General features: G+C 38.4%; 1 protein-coding gene and 1 pseudogene across 5 annotated transcripts in view; both read right to left on the reverse strand.

Moving 5' to 3' along the window:
* Positions 1-14,065, reverse strand: part of LRRC28 (leucine rich repeat containing 28) — a 181,061-nt gene that overhangs the window by 57,138 nt on the left and 109,858 nt on the right. For 4 of the 5 annotated variants that reach the window (XR_012330252.1, XR_012330253.1, XR_012330254.1 and 1 more), the window contains exon 6: positions 3,280-3,486. Coding sequence is in view for 1 of the 5 variants with exons in the window: in XM_019945867.2 (XP_019801426.1) it covers positions 3,280-3,486 (207 nt within the window). In the remaining 4 variants the exon portion in view is untranslated. The remainder of the gene's footprint in view (positions 1-3,279; positions 3,487-14,065) is intronic. The other variant, XR_012330255.1, reaches the window with a different exon arrangement.
* Positions 558-3,269, reverse strand: LOC109551766 (coiled-coil domain-containing protein 117-like; annotated as a pseudogene).

The following is a 14,065-nucleotide window of genomic DNA, read 5'->3' on the forward strand; positions in this document are numbered from 1 at the left end:
TAGTCAACAGAGCTATATTGAATCAACAACAAATATTCATGTTTCAAGGCCTCTATTAAGTCTCATAGCATGAGGCTCAAGTTATTAATTTCCCCACCTCCTCACTGACAGCAGTGGGAACAGAGTTTCTGTGTGTAGACTAATCTGTCATTCAGCTGTCATGGTATAGTTATAGCAGGAACATCCTTCTTTCTTGATACAACTTTTCTTCTTAAAAAGAACACCCTCCACGAGTGTTAATAATTTTGATAGTATTACAAGTGATTTAAGTCATCCTTACTATAGCTTCTGTAGTCATTTTTTGAAGAGGCTGTAATCTGACATTCCTTTAAAAAGCCCCATAAAAAACTGCTTTTCTCCTAAGTCAAAGTTCTTTGGCAAGAAACTGAATTCAGCGAGTAGCTCCCCAAAATAAGACTCCTACCTCCAATCACAGGCAGTGATATTAAAGCACCCATTTCATAAACACTCAAGTTCTACATTAGAATCATGGTTAAACATAGGAGCCTTCTATTTGAAAACTGTAGTTATATGTATGTGTATACACACCGTATCTCCTAACTACTGTAAAGAGGCATCCCTATATGCTAAGTTTCCAGGAACAGTTCAGTTCTCTGAGGAAAGGCAGTGCCAGCAGCTGCCTACTTCACTTGACTCTGTCCCGCATAGTTCTTAGCATTAGATGGCTTTGCTGTATCAGAAAGGAGTTCAAGGAAGGGTTTCAAGTACACAAACTCCATGGAAGGACAGCTATGGACTTATTTTCTTCCTAAAGACTTAATTGAATTCCCTTTCCAAATCCACCTTCAATGGCGTCAAAAACAAAAATCAAAAACCAAAATGAGACTGAGAAGATTGTTATTTCTGTCAGCTTCAATTTCCTCATCTTCATAGATTATGCTGTCTCTGCTCTTCTGAAGCCCTCTTTGGGCAACCTCATACTGTAGCTCTCTAGTTGTCCCACCCATTTCTTTACAAAGATCATCCAACCCAACAATATAGAAAGGCCACCAGTGCTTGTCTTGGCCCCCTGGCCCTTTACTCATGCTGTTCTCTGGAGACCAGGGCAGAGCATTGCTTCAGGCAGCCTGTTTCTTTCTCACTGGATGATCTTCATCACCATCCTCTTGCTTGTATGTCTTTCTAAAGTAGAGTAAAGCCTGCCCACAGGCCTGTGTCCTGTCAGGGCTGTGAGCCTTGTGAGTTGAGATGGCACCCAGGGGAGTGTGGAAGCTGCTTCCATATCTTGGGCTGTACACGGTCCCAGGTTTGAGAGTTACGGTGACCTTGAATGTTGGGAGGGACCCTCCTCAGAACTCAGTGAAGACCCTCTTGCCTCTCTCTTTTTTTTTTGCAGTACGCGGGCCTCTCACTGTTGTGGCCTCTCCCGTTGCGGAGCACAGGCTCCACATGCAGGCTCAGCGGCCATGGCTCATGGGTCTAGCCGCTCTGCGGCATGTGGGATCTTCCCGGACCGGGGCACGAACCCGTGTCCCCTGCATCGGCAGGCGGTCTCTCAACCACTGCGCCACCAGGAAAGCCCCCTCTTGCCTCTCTTTGATAACATATTAACAAGTTCACAAAGGAAAACCTCCTCTATCACAGAGGCAAGGCTTTGTGGGTGACAAGAAACCTGGAGATAGAAACTAACTTGTTAGGCTGTCCTTACCACTGAACACTGAGTGCTGAAGAAGGGATGCCCACTTCTGTAGCCACAGCAGCATTCACCACAGTGCATAGAGAAGATGCCCCAGTACATAACTGAAAGCAGAAAGCAGCCGGGCAAAGTGTAGTGAACTCTATCCTCTACCCCACAGCCATTTCTATCACTTTGCACTAGCCACTGCCACTCAGGTCATCTGCTGCTGTAACCACTCAGCAGGACACACAATGTCACTCCTTGGCACCCCAACTGTTAACAGTGGTCAGCCGCCTACTGGAATGGCTTCCCTCTCTTCTCTCAACACCACTGCCACCACAGCACACGCTCGACTGTGTCACTGGTGAAACAGCAGGTAGGAATGAGTAGCAATTGACTAGGGGGATGAGGAACCACAGCTGGAGTGAATAAGAAACAGCTATTTTATTCAACTTGAAAATAACTCTAAAGTAAGCAGGATAAACATTGTTATTTTTGGTTTACAGACAAGGAAAATGAAGCTCAGAGAGGTTTTGGTGATTTACTCCAGGTAATGTTCTACAACCTGTGGTTTATGCAGCAGGTATATTTATTTTCTAATACCAATTTATATTCAATAATTTTCTCACTTGAAAAAAACCTCTGATTTCTTAGAAAGGTAGGTTACTTCTGAAATGGTTTTACTTTATTTTCTTAATTTCTAAAAAGAATTTAATTATATTTATAGAAAAGTAATCTTCTTAAATTGGATAATTATTTATTATTACTCAAATTGATGTTCATGTCTCAGGATTTTCAAGTTTTCTTAAAGAGGTTTTTAATTGAAAATAATATGTATACTGTATTACGGTAGAAAATATTTCCTTTTAGGGGCTAGTAAATTATTCACTTCATTGCCCTCAGAGATAAATTACTCATAAAAAATGCTTTTATGAATAGGATTATATGATGCTTATTCTAACAGTTTAGCGTTCTGTGGGCCTTCAAATTTTAATTTTTTTTAAATGGCAGTTTTGTTTCTTACAAGTTAACAAAATAATTCAATTCTCTGTAAAAATAAATGTTTATTAAAGGTCTATGTTCTTTAACATATATCAAAATGGGCCAGCTACAGAGATCTACAGTGCAAAGTATGTTATTTATTAGCCAGGGTGACATTTCTAGCTCAGCAGGCAGTTCAAAAGTCTTTAAAAATTTCTAGTCTGGTTATCTGGCAATACTAATCATTAGGATACCCAATAAAAATTTTTTTACCTAGAAGTCAACATGTAAGCAGATACATTTGTACAGTAGCTATTCTTTCATATTGCTCAATACCTCTTGTCAATTTTATAATTTTATATATACAAAATATACATATATAATACATATATTTTAATTCCTTTCTCTGAGTAAATCATCTCATATCTCATATATTTTGTCTCTAAACAAACTTTTAGCACAAGTTTTTTAAAATATGAAATCCCTAACAGAAATAAACTTTTTAAACTGGGAATGATGCTTTGTTCACTGCAAAAATGGATTTAGAGAAGCATCTTCAAGATAAGCAGAATGAAGGAAACTAACTAATCCTTCCTAGCAAAGACTTTCCATCTTGTTCTTTAGCTGTTTTGCTTTACCACATAAACATGATTACTTACCAAGCGGCAAAAATGCAAGACGGTTTCCAGCCATGGAGAGCTCATTGAGGCTGGGCAGCTGGCAGAGATGGCGCGGCACACACCACAGACGATTTCGGTCCACAGTGAGGTACTGCAGAGAAAGGCACAGGTGAAGCCTCTCGGGTAAAGTTAGCAAACGATTGGTAGAAATGTCTAGTGTCTGCAGCTCCTTCAAATCGCCAACCTCTACAACCAAAATCAAGATAAATTGCATCCTGATTAAATGAATTAATTAAATAAAATGAATCAACACTGTAACAGTTCAACCAAATAAAATTAGTAGCTGCAAATATTTCCATAGACATTAATACTGAAGTGCAGGATTTAGGTCCAGTATGCAAATAATCCAACTTAAGTAGGTGTCTTTAAATTAGTCTACCAGAATTTTTTTAAAAAGGGAAAAGTGCTGACATTGGAGAAAGGAGAAACACAAAGTGATGAATCTGAGCCAAAAGTCTGTTACTATGGCTTCTGCTTCCCGATGAATCAAAAGTTGTCGCAAATGTGAAAGAAGAACAATTACAGTCACTTCATGGTAACTGGTTCTTGCTACTTTTGTGGTTTTTACCTTCTATCTAAGTAGATAGTAGGAGACTTAAAAACATAAATTATAGTATCCCAGTAAGTGCACCTTGTTCATGTGAACTAAGTAGAAAATTTCTGGACTAAGAATGAGGATGGCTTTTGAAATTTTCACCACAGTTAAGATTATAATAATAAAATTATTGTAAGGTAATATTTTTAGATATTGTCTAGCCATGTGGTTCCTCTTTTAAAACCCAAAATCCTATGAAGATTTACTTTAATCCCACCTGAATGAAATCCTTCCATTTACTCCAATATTCCTTCATTATTGGTGTCTATATTTGTAATATATTTGTATATATTTGTAATCTATTCCATGGTGAGACATGGCATACACCAAATCACCACTTCTGAAAGAGGGGGGAAGTTCTTTATAAGGTATTCTGTCCTTCTCAGGGAAAACCACCAGGAAGCACTCAGAGCAGAGGAGGTTCTGCTAACCAGTCTCTAGGGGAAGGACATTACTCTGTCCAGGACAGCACACTGCACTCGAGGCTCTACAGGGAGCACTGCGCAGGACAAGTCTGCTTCTCTCGTATCAAGGAACTTCCGTATTGAAGACCACTGTAATGCCACCTCTCACTTCTCCAACCTGACCCTGTTCAACAAGCTGTTCCTCTCAGGTTAAGGTTTCTCATGATCCTCCCAACTTGAATGCACCCCACTGGGCACATTCCAGTTTGTTCAGGACTTGGATTAGTATGAGCAATGTCTTCTCTATTGGAGAGAAAATCTTCTGCCTCTTGGATGTCCAGTTACACAGATTAGCTTTTCTTATTGGCAAACAGCTTGGCAAACTATGGCTCACAGGCAAAATGTGGCCCATGGCCCACTTTTGTACTGCACTCAAGCTAAGACTGGTTATTTTTAAGTGTGGTAAAACCCAACAACAACAATAAGAAAAAAAATGTATATATATATATATATATATATATATATATATATATACATATACACACACACACACACACACACATATGACAGAGACCATATGTGGCCTGCAAAGCCTAAAAACATTTAGTATCTCACCATTTACAAAAAAAAGTTTGCTGGTCTTTGTTATACACTTACTCTTAACAGGAGCATTTTTAATAACTATTTTTTATAAAAGTAATACAAGTGCAAAAATACATTAATTTCTAGTTATTTTACTAATATATAGAAGGGATTTGTGCTAGGAAGTTCACACTTTATTTTCTTATTTCCCCATTACTACAGAAATACATATTTGAAGACAGGAGATAGGATTCAATGAACAGTCTGTGACTCCCAATGGGAGTTTTGTTCTGTTTTCACCTAACTGATGCACATGGGGGTCAATTTCACTCTTGGCTCCATTAGCACAGTATTTCCTCTAGCCAAGTCTGTCTGCCTATCTATTTCAGATTGCTTCTGATGGGGCGTGTGGGGGTGAGGGAGTTGACAGAAGAACATGTTTTAGAACTGAATAAAAAGAAAAAGAAACAAGAAATCTTCCTGACCTCACTTTATAAAGTTATTAGGGGAGTGAAATGGGACAGAAATGCAACGAATCAGCTTACACACCACAGAGCCAGGTGCTGAGAGAAGAATGAGACAAGGTTTCTGCCACTAAGAATCACATCACATATAAAAGACATTGTGTGATAGGAGCTCAGGAAAAGAAGAGTTAGATGAAGGGTTGGAGAAGCTTTTGCAAAATTTATTGAAGGAAATGAGAACTCGAATAGGTCAAAAATAAAATGGATATAGCATTTCAAGCGAGGCATGGGGATGGGGTTGAAAGCATGAGGAAAAGCATGCAAGTGAAAAAATAGATACAACATGCACAATGGACTATTTGAGACCCGACAAGTACCAAAGATACCAATGGGAAAAAAAGCAGAAAATAAGTTCAGTACAGAGGGCTTGGTGGAGACATTGATGATAATGAATACTGGGTAGAGAAGTTTGGACTTATCACAGTGAGAACATAACACTTCCTGAAGATTCTCAAAGGATGAAAGGACTCTTTTGGAAATATGAAAATGGTAAATATGCAGAAAGCAATGAAATGGAAAGAGATTATAGGCAGAGAAAACAAGTAGACAGTTGATGAGAATGAAGGCAGTGTGACAGAGCTTACAGGTAAATTCCAGAGATATTTTAAGAAAAGCAGAGAGTATGCTTGGTTGGAAATGGAAAATGGTGAAACAGGAAAAAGTCAAAGATAATTTTCAAGTTTCTAGACTATTATACTCTAAGTATGGTGATGACAATGCTAAAAGCTTAATCTTTCTGTAGAAAAAAATTTTAATTACACCAATGCTTCTGAATTGTAGTACCTATAAGCCACCTACTTAAAAGAATTTGAAAAATCCATCAAAATCACATGGGAGTAAAGCAAAATAAACTATTTTCATCATTATTTCAAAAATAATTAACTGTGTAAAACAGTGTTTTGACATGGCTGCAAAAACTACTAAAGCGGGCTTCCCTGGTGGCGCAGTGGTTGAGAGTCTGCCTGCCGATGCAGGGGACACGGGTTCGTGCCCCGGTCCGGGAAGATCCCACATGCCGTGGAGCGGCTGGGCCCGTGAGCCATGGCCGCTGAGCCTGCGCGTCCGGAGCCTGTGCTCCGCAGCGGGAGAGGCCACAGCAGTGAGAGGCCCGCGTACCGCAAAACAAAAAACACAAAAAAAACAAAAAACTACTAAGGCTTGCAACTGTCCACCATTTTTATTCAGCATTGCCTTTATTGTACTGTGAAATGGGGAAACAATATGTGATTATGAATTTAAATTTTCTATAATTTGATTATTTACTTTTAACAGATCAGTATTCACATGCTGCTTTAACAGATACACATACATTTTCAGATATTAAAATTAATAACACTTTTGACAAAGAAAAGAACACATACTGTCAGTATCAAAGGTCAAAATACTAAGGAATGGGAAGAGGAAACAGGAGCTGACATTTCTTATTTCCTATACGTGATGAATAAGACTTAAACGTGCAGGACTGCATATATTAAATGAACAAATGTAACAAAAGGACATTTTTGTCTAAGTAACTTAATATATAGGCCTTTCCATTTGTTAGAAAAAACCTGAGCTAATTATAATATTACTCCAATTACAATACTGAGTAAAATACTATATATAATATAGTTGGAAAGTTAACGATTTTGTCATCCTACGAAAGTATTTGGGAAAGAGAGAGAAATAAAATTAAATAGCTTCTCAGGTGGAGTGAAATAAACATAATTTTCATGACCATTTTAAAACAGGCCACAAATATAAGACTATACATGGCATCTTTATTCTAACAAAATTAAAATATATACTTATTAAGCTCAGCTAATGGGAAGCACATTTTTAGAAAACAAGAGAGTCAAACAAACTTTATCTAAGATTCTAACTTAAACACAAGAGACAGGAAATAAACCTGGGGTAGCAATATATCATGCAGGAATAAAGAAACAGAGCCCAAAGTGTGAGCTCAAGTTAAAAACTGGAAAACTATCAGCCAAACATAAATCTAACAAATTTGGTCAAGTTCAGAACCTACACTGAGGCCAGGACAACAGGATACTCTTATATACTCTGCTGCTCTTCCTTCATTCCTGAAGATCCAAGTACCCTGCTTATATCATTTCCACCAGCCTGAAGAAATTTTATTTCTTTTAGAGTAGGTATGCTGGCAACAAATTCTCTTAGTTTCCCTGGGAATGTCTTTATATCATTGTAATTCCTAGAAATTGTTTTCATTAGATACATAATTCAGGGTTGACCATTCTTTACTTTCAGTACTTTTAGATGGTGTTCCACTGTCTTCCAGTCACTGTGGTGTCTGAGAAGAAATCCACAATTATTTGAATCATTATTTCTTTAGGTGTTCTCAAGAACTGTTCTTTATCTTTAGTCATTAGCAGACTGATTACTATGTATCTGTAAATGGCTTTCTTTGAACTTATCCATGGAGTCTGCTGACCTTTTTAAATTTGTAAATTTATGTCTTTCACCAAATTTTTGAAGTTTTAGACATTATGTCTTCAAATTTAAGAATTATTATATCTGGGTAAATATAACAAACTATCACTTTTCTCCTTTTAAGTTAAGTTTTGCATAACTGCTGAAAGCATTTCAATATATGGCATACTACTTATAAGTGTAACACAAAGGTCAGTGGGGTAATGTAAAAGGAGTTCCAAAGCAGATTTTGAAAGATTTGTATAATGTAATCCCTAAAGCAATAACTAAAAATAAGATAAACACTCAAAAAAAGATAAACCCAAAAAGCCAATAAATGAATTAAAACAGAATACAAAACATACATTCAAATAATACCAAAAAAGGCAGGGAAAAGGGAACAAAGAAAGAAAACCAGATGTTACAAACAGACAACTAATAATAAAATGGCAGGCCTAAATCTAACAAGATCAATAATAACATTAAAAGTAAATAGCCTGAGATGACCAGACTGGACTTAAAAACAAGACCTTAGTATATTCTATCTAAAAGGAATCTATTTAAAATATAAATACATAGATAGATAAAACTTAAATTAATACAAACATATGCCATGCAAACAATGACCCCCCCGCAAAAGCTGGAACTTCCAGTATGATGGATTGAGAAGGATGCCAAATCCTCTGCTGAAAAAGCAACTATAAAAATTACACAAAATTATCAAAAGCAACCATTTCAGTACTCTGGAAATCGACCTATGCTTTTCAACAAATAGAGAAGAGCTTACTCATGAAAAACTACTGCACTTCAGATTAGAAGAACAGAAATCTGTGGCATGCTTCCTTGGGGTGGCTCCTATTCCCCCAACCAGCTTGGTTAGGACAATAGTTCTAATACGGCAGGGCAGGCTGCAAAGAACCAACAACTTCACTGACAGAGTGAGCTGACTTGGAACAAAAGTCAGGGAGTCGATTTGGAACAAAATGTGAAAAACCCGTACCCAGTACTGTTGTCAGTAATGATTAGTAATCTTGGTCACAAGCAAACATGAAAGACCAATGATTTTTATGAGGCTGAGGGGTTCCTGGTTGGGGAAAGCAATGGAATGGGCAGATAAGCCAGAACTGCAACAACGAAGAATGGGATATAAAGCAGTCAGAAAGTATTTGACAGACTCTCCACATATCCCAGGCTGACAGGAGGTGGTGAGCAAGCATAAGGGAGACCACAGAGGGCTCCAGCTATTTACATATCCCAGGACTACACAGAACTTGCACACATGCACAGAGGAGAAAACAGAGGGCCCAACAGAAAATAATAGCTGGGGTAAACTTGAAAACTGCCTAAACATTAAATGTGTTTCTGAATCCACACACAGATCCACTGGCAGAGGATAGGAGCCTTACTAGCTTAAGGTGTTCAACCACTAAGTTATACAGACACAGGGCCAAATCATAGAAAGCTAGGCTTAAAAATTAAAACAAAAATAATAACAACAATAAAAAAACATGAAACAGAGACATCAGTCACTGTGGGGGAAATGAATTTCATGTTTTAGTCCAGGCAAATTACTAAGATAAATAAATAAGATAGCAACAATCTTTAGGTAGGAAAACATAATCAGGATCCAGAGTTGTTAAAATATATCATTTAAAATGTACACTTTTTAAAAAAATTATAAGACATACAATAAAACAGGAAAGGGTAACCCATATTCCGGAAAAAATGAGTAAATAGAACTGATTCTAAGTGGACCCAGATGTTGGATTTAGCAGACAATGACAGCAGCTATAATAAAAAGCAGCTATAATAAATATGTTGAAAGAACTAAAAGAATAAGTTTAAAGACTTGATGGAAATTATGATGACAATGACTCAAAAAACAGAAAACTTATTCTCAATAAAGAGAGGTAAGAAAACAGAAATTTGGGAGTTGAAAAGTACAACTGAAAAGAAAAATTCACTAGAGAGCCTCAACAGTAGGTCCAAATAGGCAAACAAGAAATCAGTGATAAACAGGTAACAAAAATTATCCAAACAGAAACCAGCCAAAAAGACTGAAGTAAAGTGAACAGGGTTAGAGATCTGTGGGACAAAATCAACTGCACAAACATATGTGTGACAGGATTCCATAAAAAGAAAAGGAGAATGAAGGAGAAGAAAAAAATATTAGAAAAAATAGTGGCCATAAATTCCAAATTTTGATGAAAAATATTACTCTAAAGATCCAAGAGACTCCATAAATACTAAGTAGGAAAAACACAAAGAGATCCACACTTATACACATCATAAACTGTGAAAGACCAGAAAATCTTGAAAACAGCAAGAGAATAATTACTTATTATGTTTAGGGGAACAATGCACACATGGCAAGAAGAAGCATTCTCTCTACTCAAGTTTCTAGCAAATGCAATAAGGCAAAACAAATAAACTAATAAGAAATATCAAGACTGGAAAAGAAGTAAAACTTTCTTTATTCACATATGACATGCTCCTTAGAAAATACTAAGCAATTAATAACAATTATCGGAACTAATAAACACTTTATTTTTTTTTTTGTTTCCTTGGGGAATTGCTCTGTGTTCTAAATCCTCTACTGGGACCAAGGAACTCTTCCTACCTCACCCAGGAAGAGGAGGAAAGCCCTCCTGAGCTGGTGTGGTGAAGTGGGGGGAGGGGAGAAAGATGGGGGCTGGGAAATACTCCTAAACCCCAGTACAAAGAGACTCTCCACCTCAATGGAATAAAGCATTTCTCCTTGGGAAATTCATTCCTGGGAGCATCCACCGTGTGCCGTGAGGTACCCTACTTACACCGTAACAATCTCAACAACAGTTCTGAGGGGGTGGGCATCATTGCCCCATTTTCCAGATGGGGCCTCTAAGGCTCAGAGAGATAGAACCAGTCACTGTCAAGATCACCCATGTAGAGCCTGGTGAAGGCCGGGCTGGAATTCAGGTCTCTTTGGCTCCAGAGTCCATGCTCTTCCCTTCCCTTTGCCATGAGGCCTCCAGGTGTCTAAAAACTGGAGTTCCAGGGGTCTAGTGTTAACAGCTCAGGTATTTGTAGGCTGAGGATGCGCCCAAGCTCCCTCTGGCCGTTATTTGACCAAATGAAGAGCTCTGTCTTTTTTAAAGTCGCTGCCCCATGTGACGCTGCCTTCCAAATCCTCCTTGTCCCCACCCTCCAGACACAGCCCATGGCCCAGGGAGCAGGAAGCCTGGTTCCTAACCAGGCTCATTGCTGTGTGTCCACAGTTAAGTCCTTTGACATCTCTGAGCCTCATTCTGCAGGTTCAGAAATCCAGGCCAGTCACGGGGTCCTTCCTGCTCCACAAGGTGTGGGGCACACACCCAGGGGGATAAGCCTACACCAGGGGTGCACAGGGACTGGCGGAGAGCCAGCATCTTACAAACACGCCAGTCCACTGGGCATGATCTAGCACCGGGAACCAACACTTTTAACAAGGTTGCAGGATACAAGATCAATATTTTTAAAATCAATTGTATTTCTATATACCAAGGCAAACAATCCAAAAATTAAATTAAGAAAATAATTCCAGGACTTTGCTGGTGGTGCAGTGGTTAAGAATCTGCCTGCCAATGCAGGGGACATGGGTTTGATCCCTGGTCCAGGAAGATCCCACATGCTGTGGAGCAACTAAGCCCGTGCACCACAACTACTGAGCCTGCGCTCTAGAGCCCACAAGTCACATCTACTGAGCCCGCGGGTCACAACTACTGAAGCCCACGCACCCTAGAGCCCGCGTGCCGCAACTAATGAAACCTGCACACCTAGAGCCCATGTTCCGCAACAAGAGAAGCCACCGCAGTGAGAAGCCTGTGCACAACAATGAAGAGTAGCCCTGCTTGCCACAACTAGAGAAAGTCTGCACACAGCAATGAAGACCCAACGCAGACAAAAAAAAAAAAAAAAAAAGACAATTCCATTAACAACATCACCAAAAAAGAAAATACTTGAGAATAAATTTATCTGCTGAAAGCTACAAAATACTGCTGAGAGACAAAATATCTGCTGAAAGCTACAAAATATTGCTGAAAGAATATCTAAATAAATGAGTCAGTTCATGTTTATGGACTTGAAGACTTAACACTGGTTAAGACAGTTTGCTCTCCAAACTGCTATAACACAATTCTTATCAAAATCCCAAGAGACTTTTTTTTTTTTTTTTTTTTTTCGGTACGTGGGCCTCTCACTGTTGTGGCCTCTCCCGTTGCAGAGCACAGGCTCCGGACGCACAGGCTCAGCGGCCACGGCTCACGGGCCCAGCCGCTCTGCAGCATGTGGGATCTTCCTGGACCGGGGCACAAACCTGTGTCCCCTGCATTGGCAGGCGGACTCTCAACCACTGCACCACCAGGGAAGCCCCCAAGAGGCTTTTTTAAGTAGAAATTAACAAGTTGATTTTAAAATGTATATTTGATGCTGCAGAGGGTGTGGAGAAAAGGGAACCCTCTTGCACTCTTGGTGGGAATGTAAATTGGTATAGCCACTATGGAGAACAGTATGGAGGTTCCTTAAAAAAATACAAATAGAACTACCATATGACCCAGAAATCCCACTATTGGGCATATACCGTGAGAAAACCATAATTCAAAAAGAGTCATGTACCATAATGTTCATTGCAGCTCTACTTACAATAGCCAGGACATAGAAGCAACCTAAGTGTCCATCCCCAGATAAATGGATAAAGAAGATGTGGCACATATATACAATGGAATATTACTCTGCCATAAAAAGAAACGAATTTGAGTTATTTGTAGTGAGGTGGATGGACCTAGAGTCTGTCATACAGAGTGAAGTAAGTCAGAAAGAGAAAAACAAATACCACATGCCAACACATACATATGGAATCTAAAATAAAAAAAAATTGGTTCTGAAGAACCTAGCGGCAGGACAGAAATAAAGACGCAGATGTAGAGAATGGACTGGAGGACATGGGGAGGGGGAAGGGTAAGCTGGGACGAAGTGAGAGAGTGGCATGGACATATACACACTACCAAATGTAAAATAGATAGCTAGTGGGAAGCCGCCACACAGCACAGGGAGATCAGCTCGGTGCTTTGTGACCACCTAGAGGGGTGGGATAGGGAGGGTGGGAGGGAGACGCAAGAGGGAGGAGATATGGGGATATATGTATATGTATAGCTGATTCACTTTGTATAAAGCAGAAACTAACATACCATTGTAAAGCAATTATACTCCAATAAAGATGTCAAAAAAAATAAAATTTATATTTGAAATGCAAAGGCCCTAGAATAGCCAAAACAATTTTGCAAAAGAAAAATAATTACACTTCAACCAGTGAATGAACAAACTTTAGCATATCCATATAATGAAATACTACTCAGTAACAAAAGGAAATAACATATACGTAACAACACGGTTGAATCTCAAATGCATTATGCTAAGTGAAAGAAGCCAAACTCAAAGGGTACTAATGTATGGTTCCATTTATATGATAATCTGGAAAAGGCAAAACTATACAAGTAGAAAGTAGAATAGTGGTTTCAGGGCCTGGCAGGGTGTATGAAGGCTGTCATAGGGGGCATAAAGGAATCATGGGGGCTGCTGGAACTCTTCTATATTTGATTGTGATGGTGATTATGTAACTCAAAGGGTGAATTTTCCTGTATGTTAAAATAAAAAATAAAACAGTAACACAAAAATTGTTTTTTAAAAAATTCTTTCTAAAAGCTAAAAATATTTCCATTAAATATAATATATAAATTAAACATGTATATTTAAAAATTCCATATACTGATCATCTGAACATTGTAAATCAGAATAATTATTCTTAGCATAAATTCATATAATTTAATCAGTTCTTAGCTGTTTTTATTTCTAACAATGTGTTACCTGCACTTTTTGAGTCTTTTTTCAGTACGGTATTATGTTTCTTTTTAATAAAATTGTTTACAATTCATTTTATTACCAATTAGTTTACTGACACCTTCCGAAATATTTATTGCTATGCCATCTTGAAATTAATGTAGTATTACTGATGTAAAGTTACAATGTATTTTTTTTGGAATACAAGGGGAATCCTACTCTTTTCAGCTGGTCTCCGGGTCACCACACCAATTCTCAGGGAGTAAACATCAGTTTGAACACTTTATTTCTTTAGTGTGCCCAGAATAATACTAACTTCAGTTGTTTGCACTGTTTACTTTCATGCTAAATATACAATACCTTAACTTTTCAGCTACTTATAGAATATCCTGAAA

This window comes from Tursiops truncatus, chromosome 2 (genome assembly GCF_011762595.2).
Source record: "Tursiops truncatus isolate mTurTru1 chromosome 2, mTurTru1.mat.Y, whole genome shotgun sequence".
NCBI classification, from domain to species: Eukaryota; Metazoa; Chordata; class Mammalia; order Artiodactyla; family Delphinidae; genus Tursiops; species Tursiops truncatus.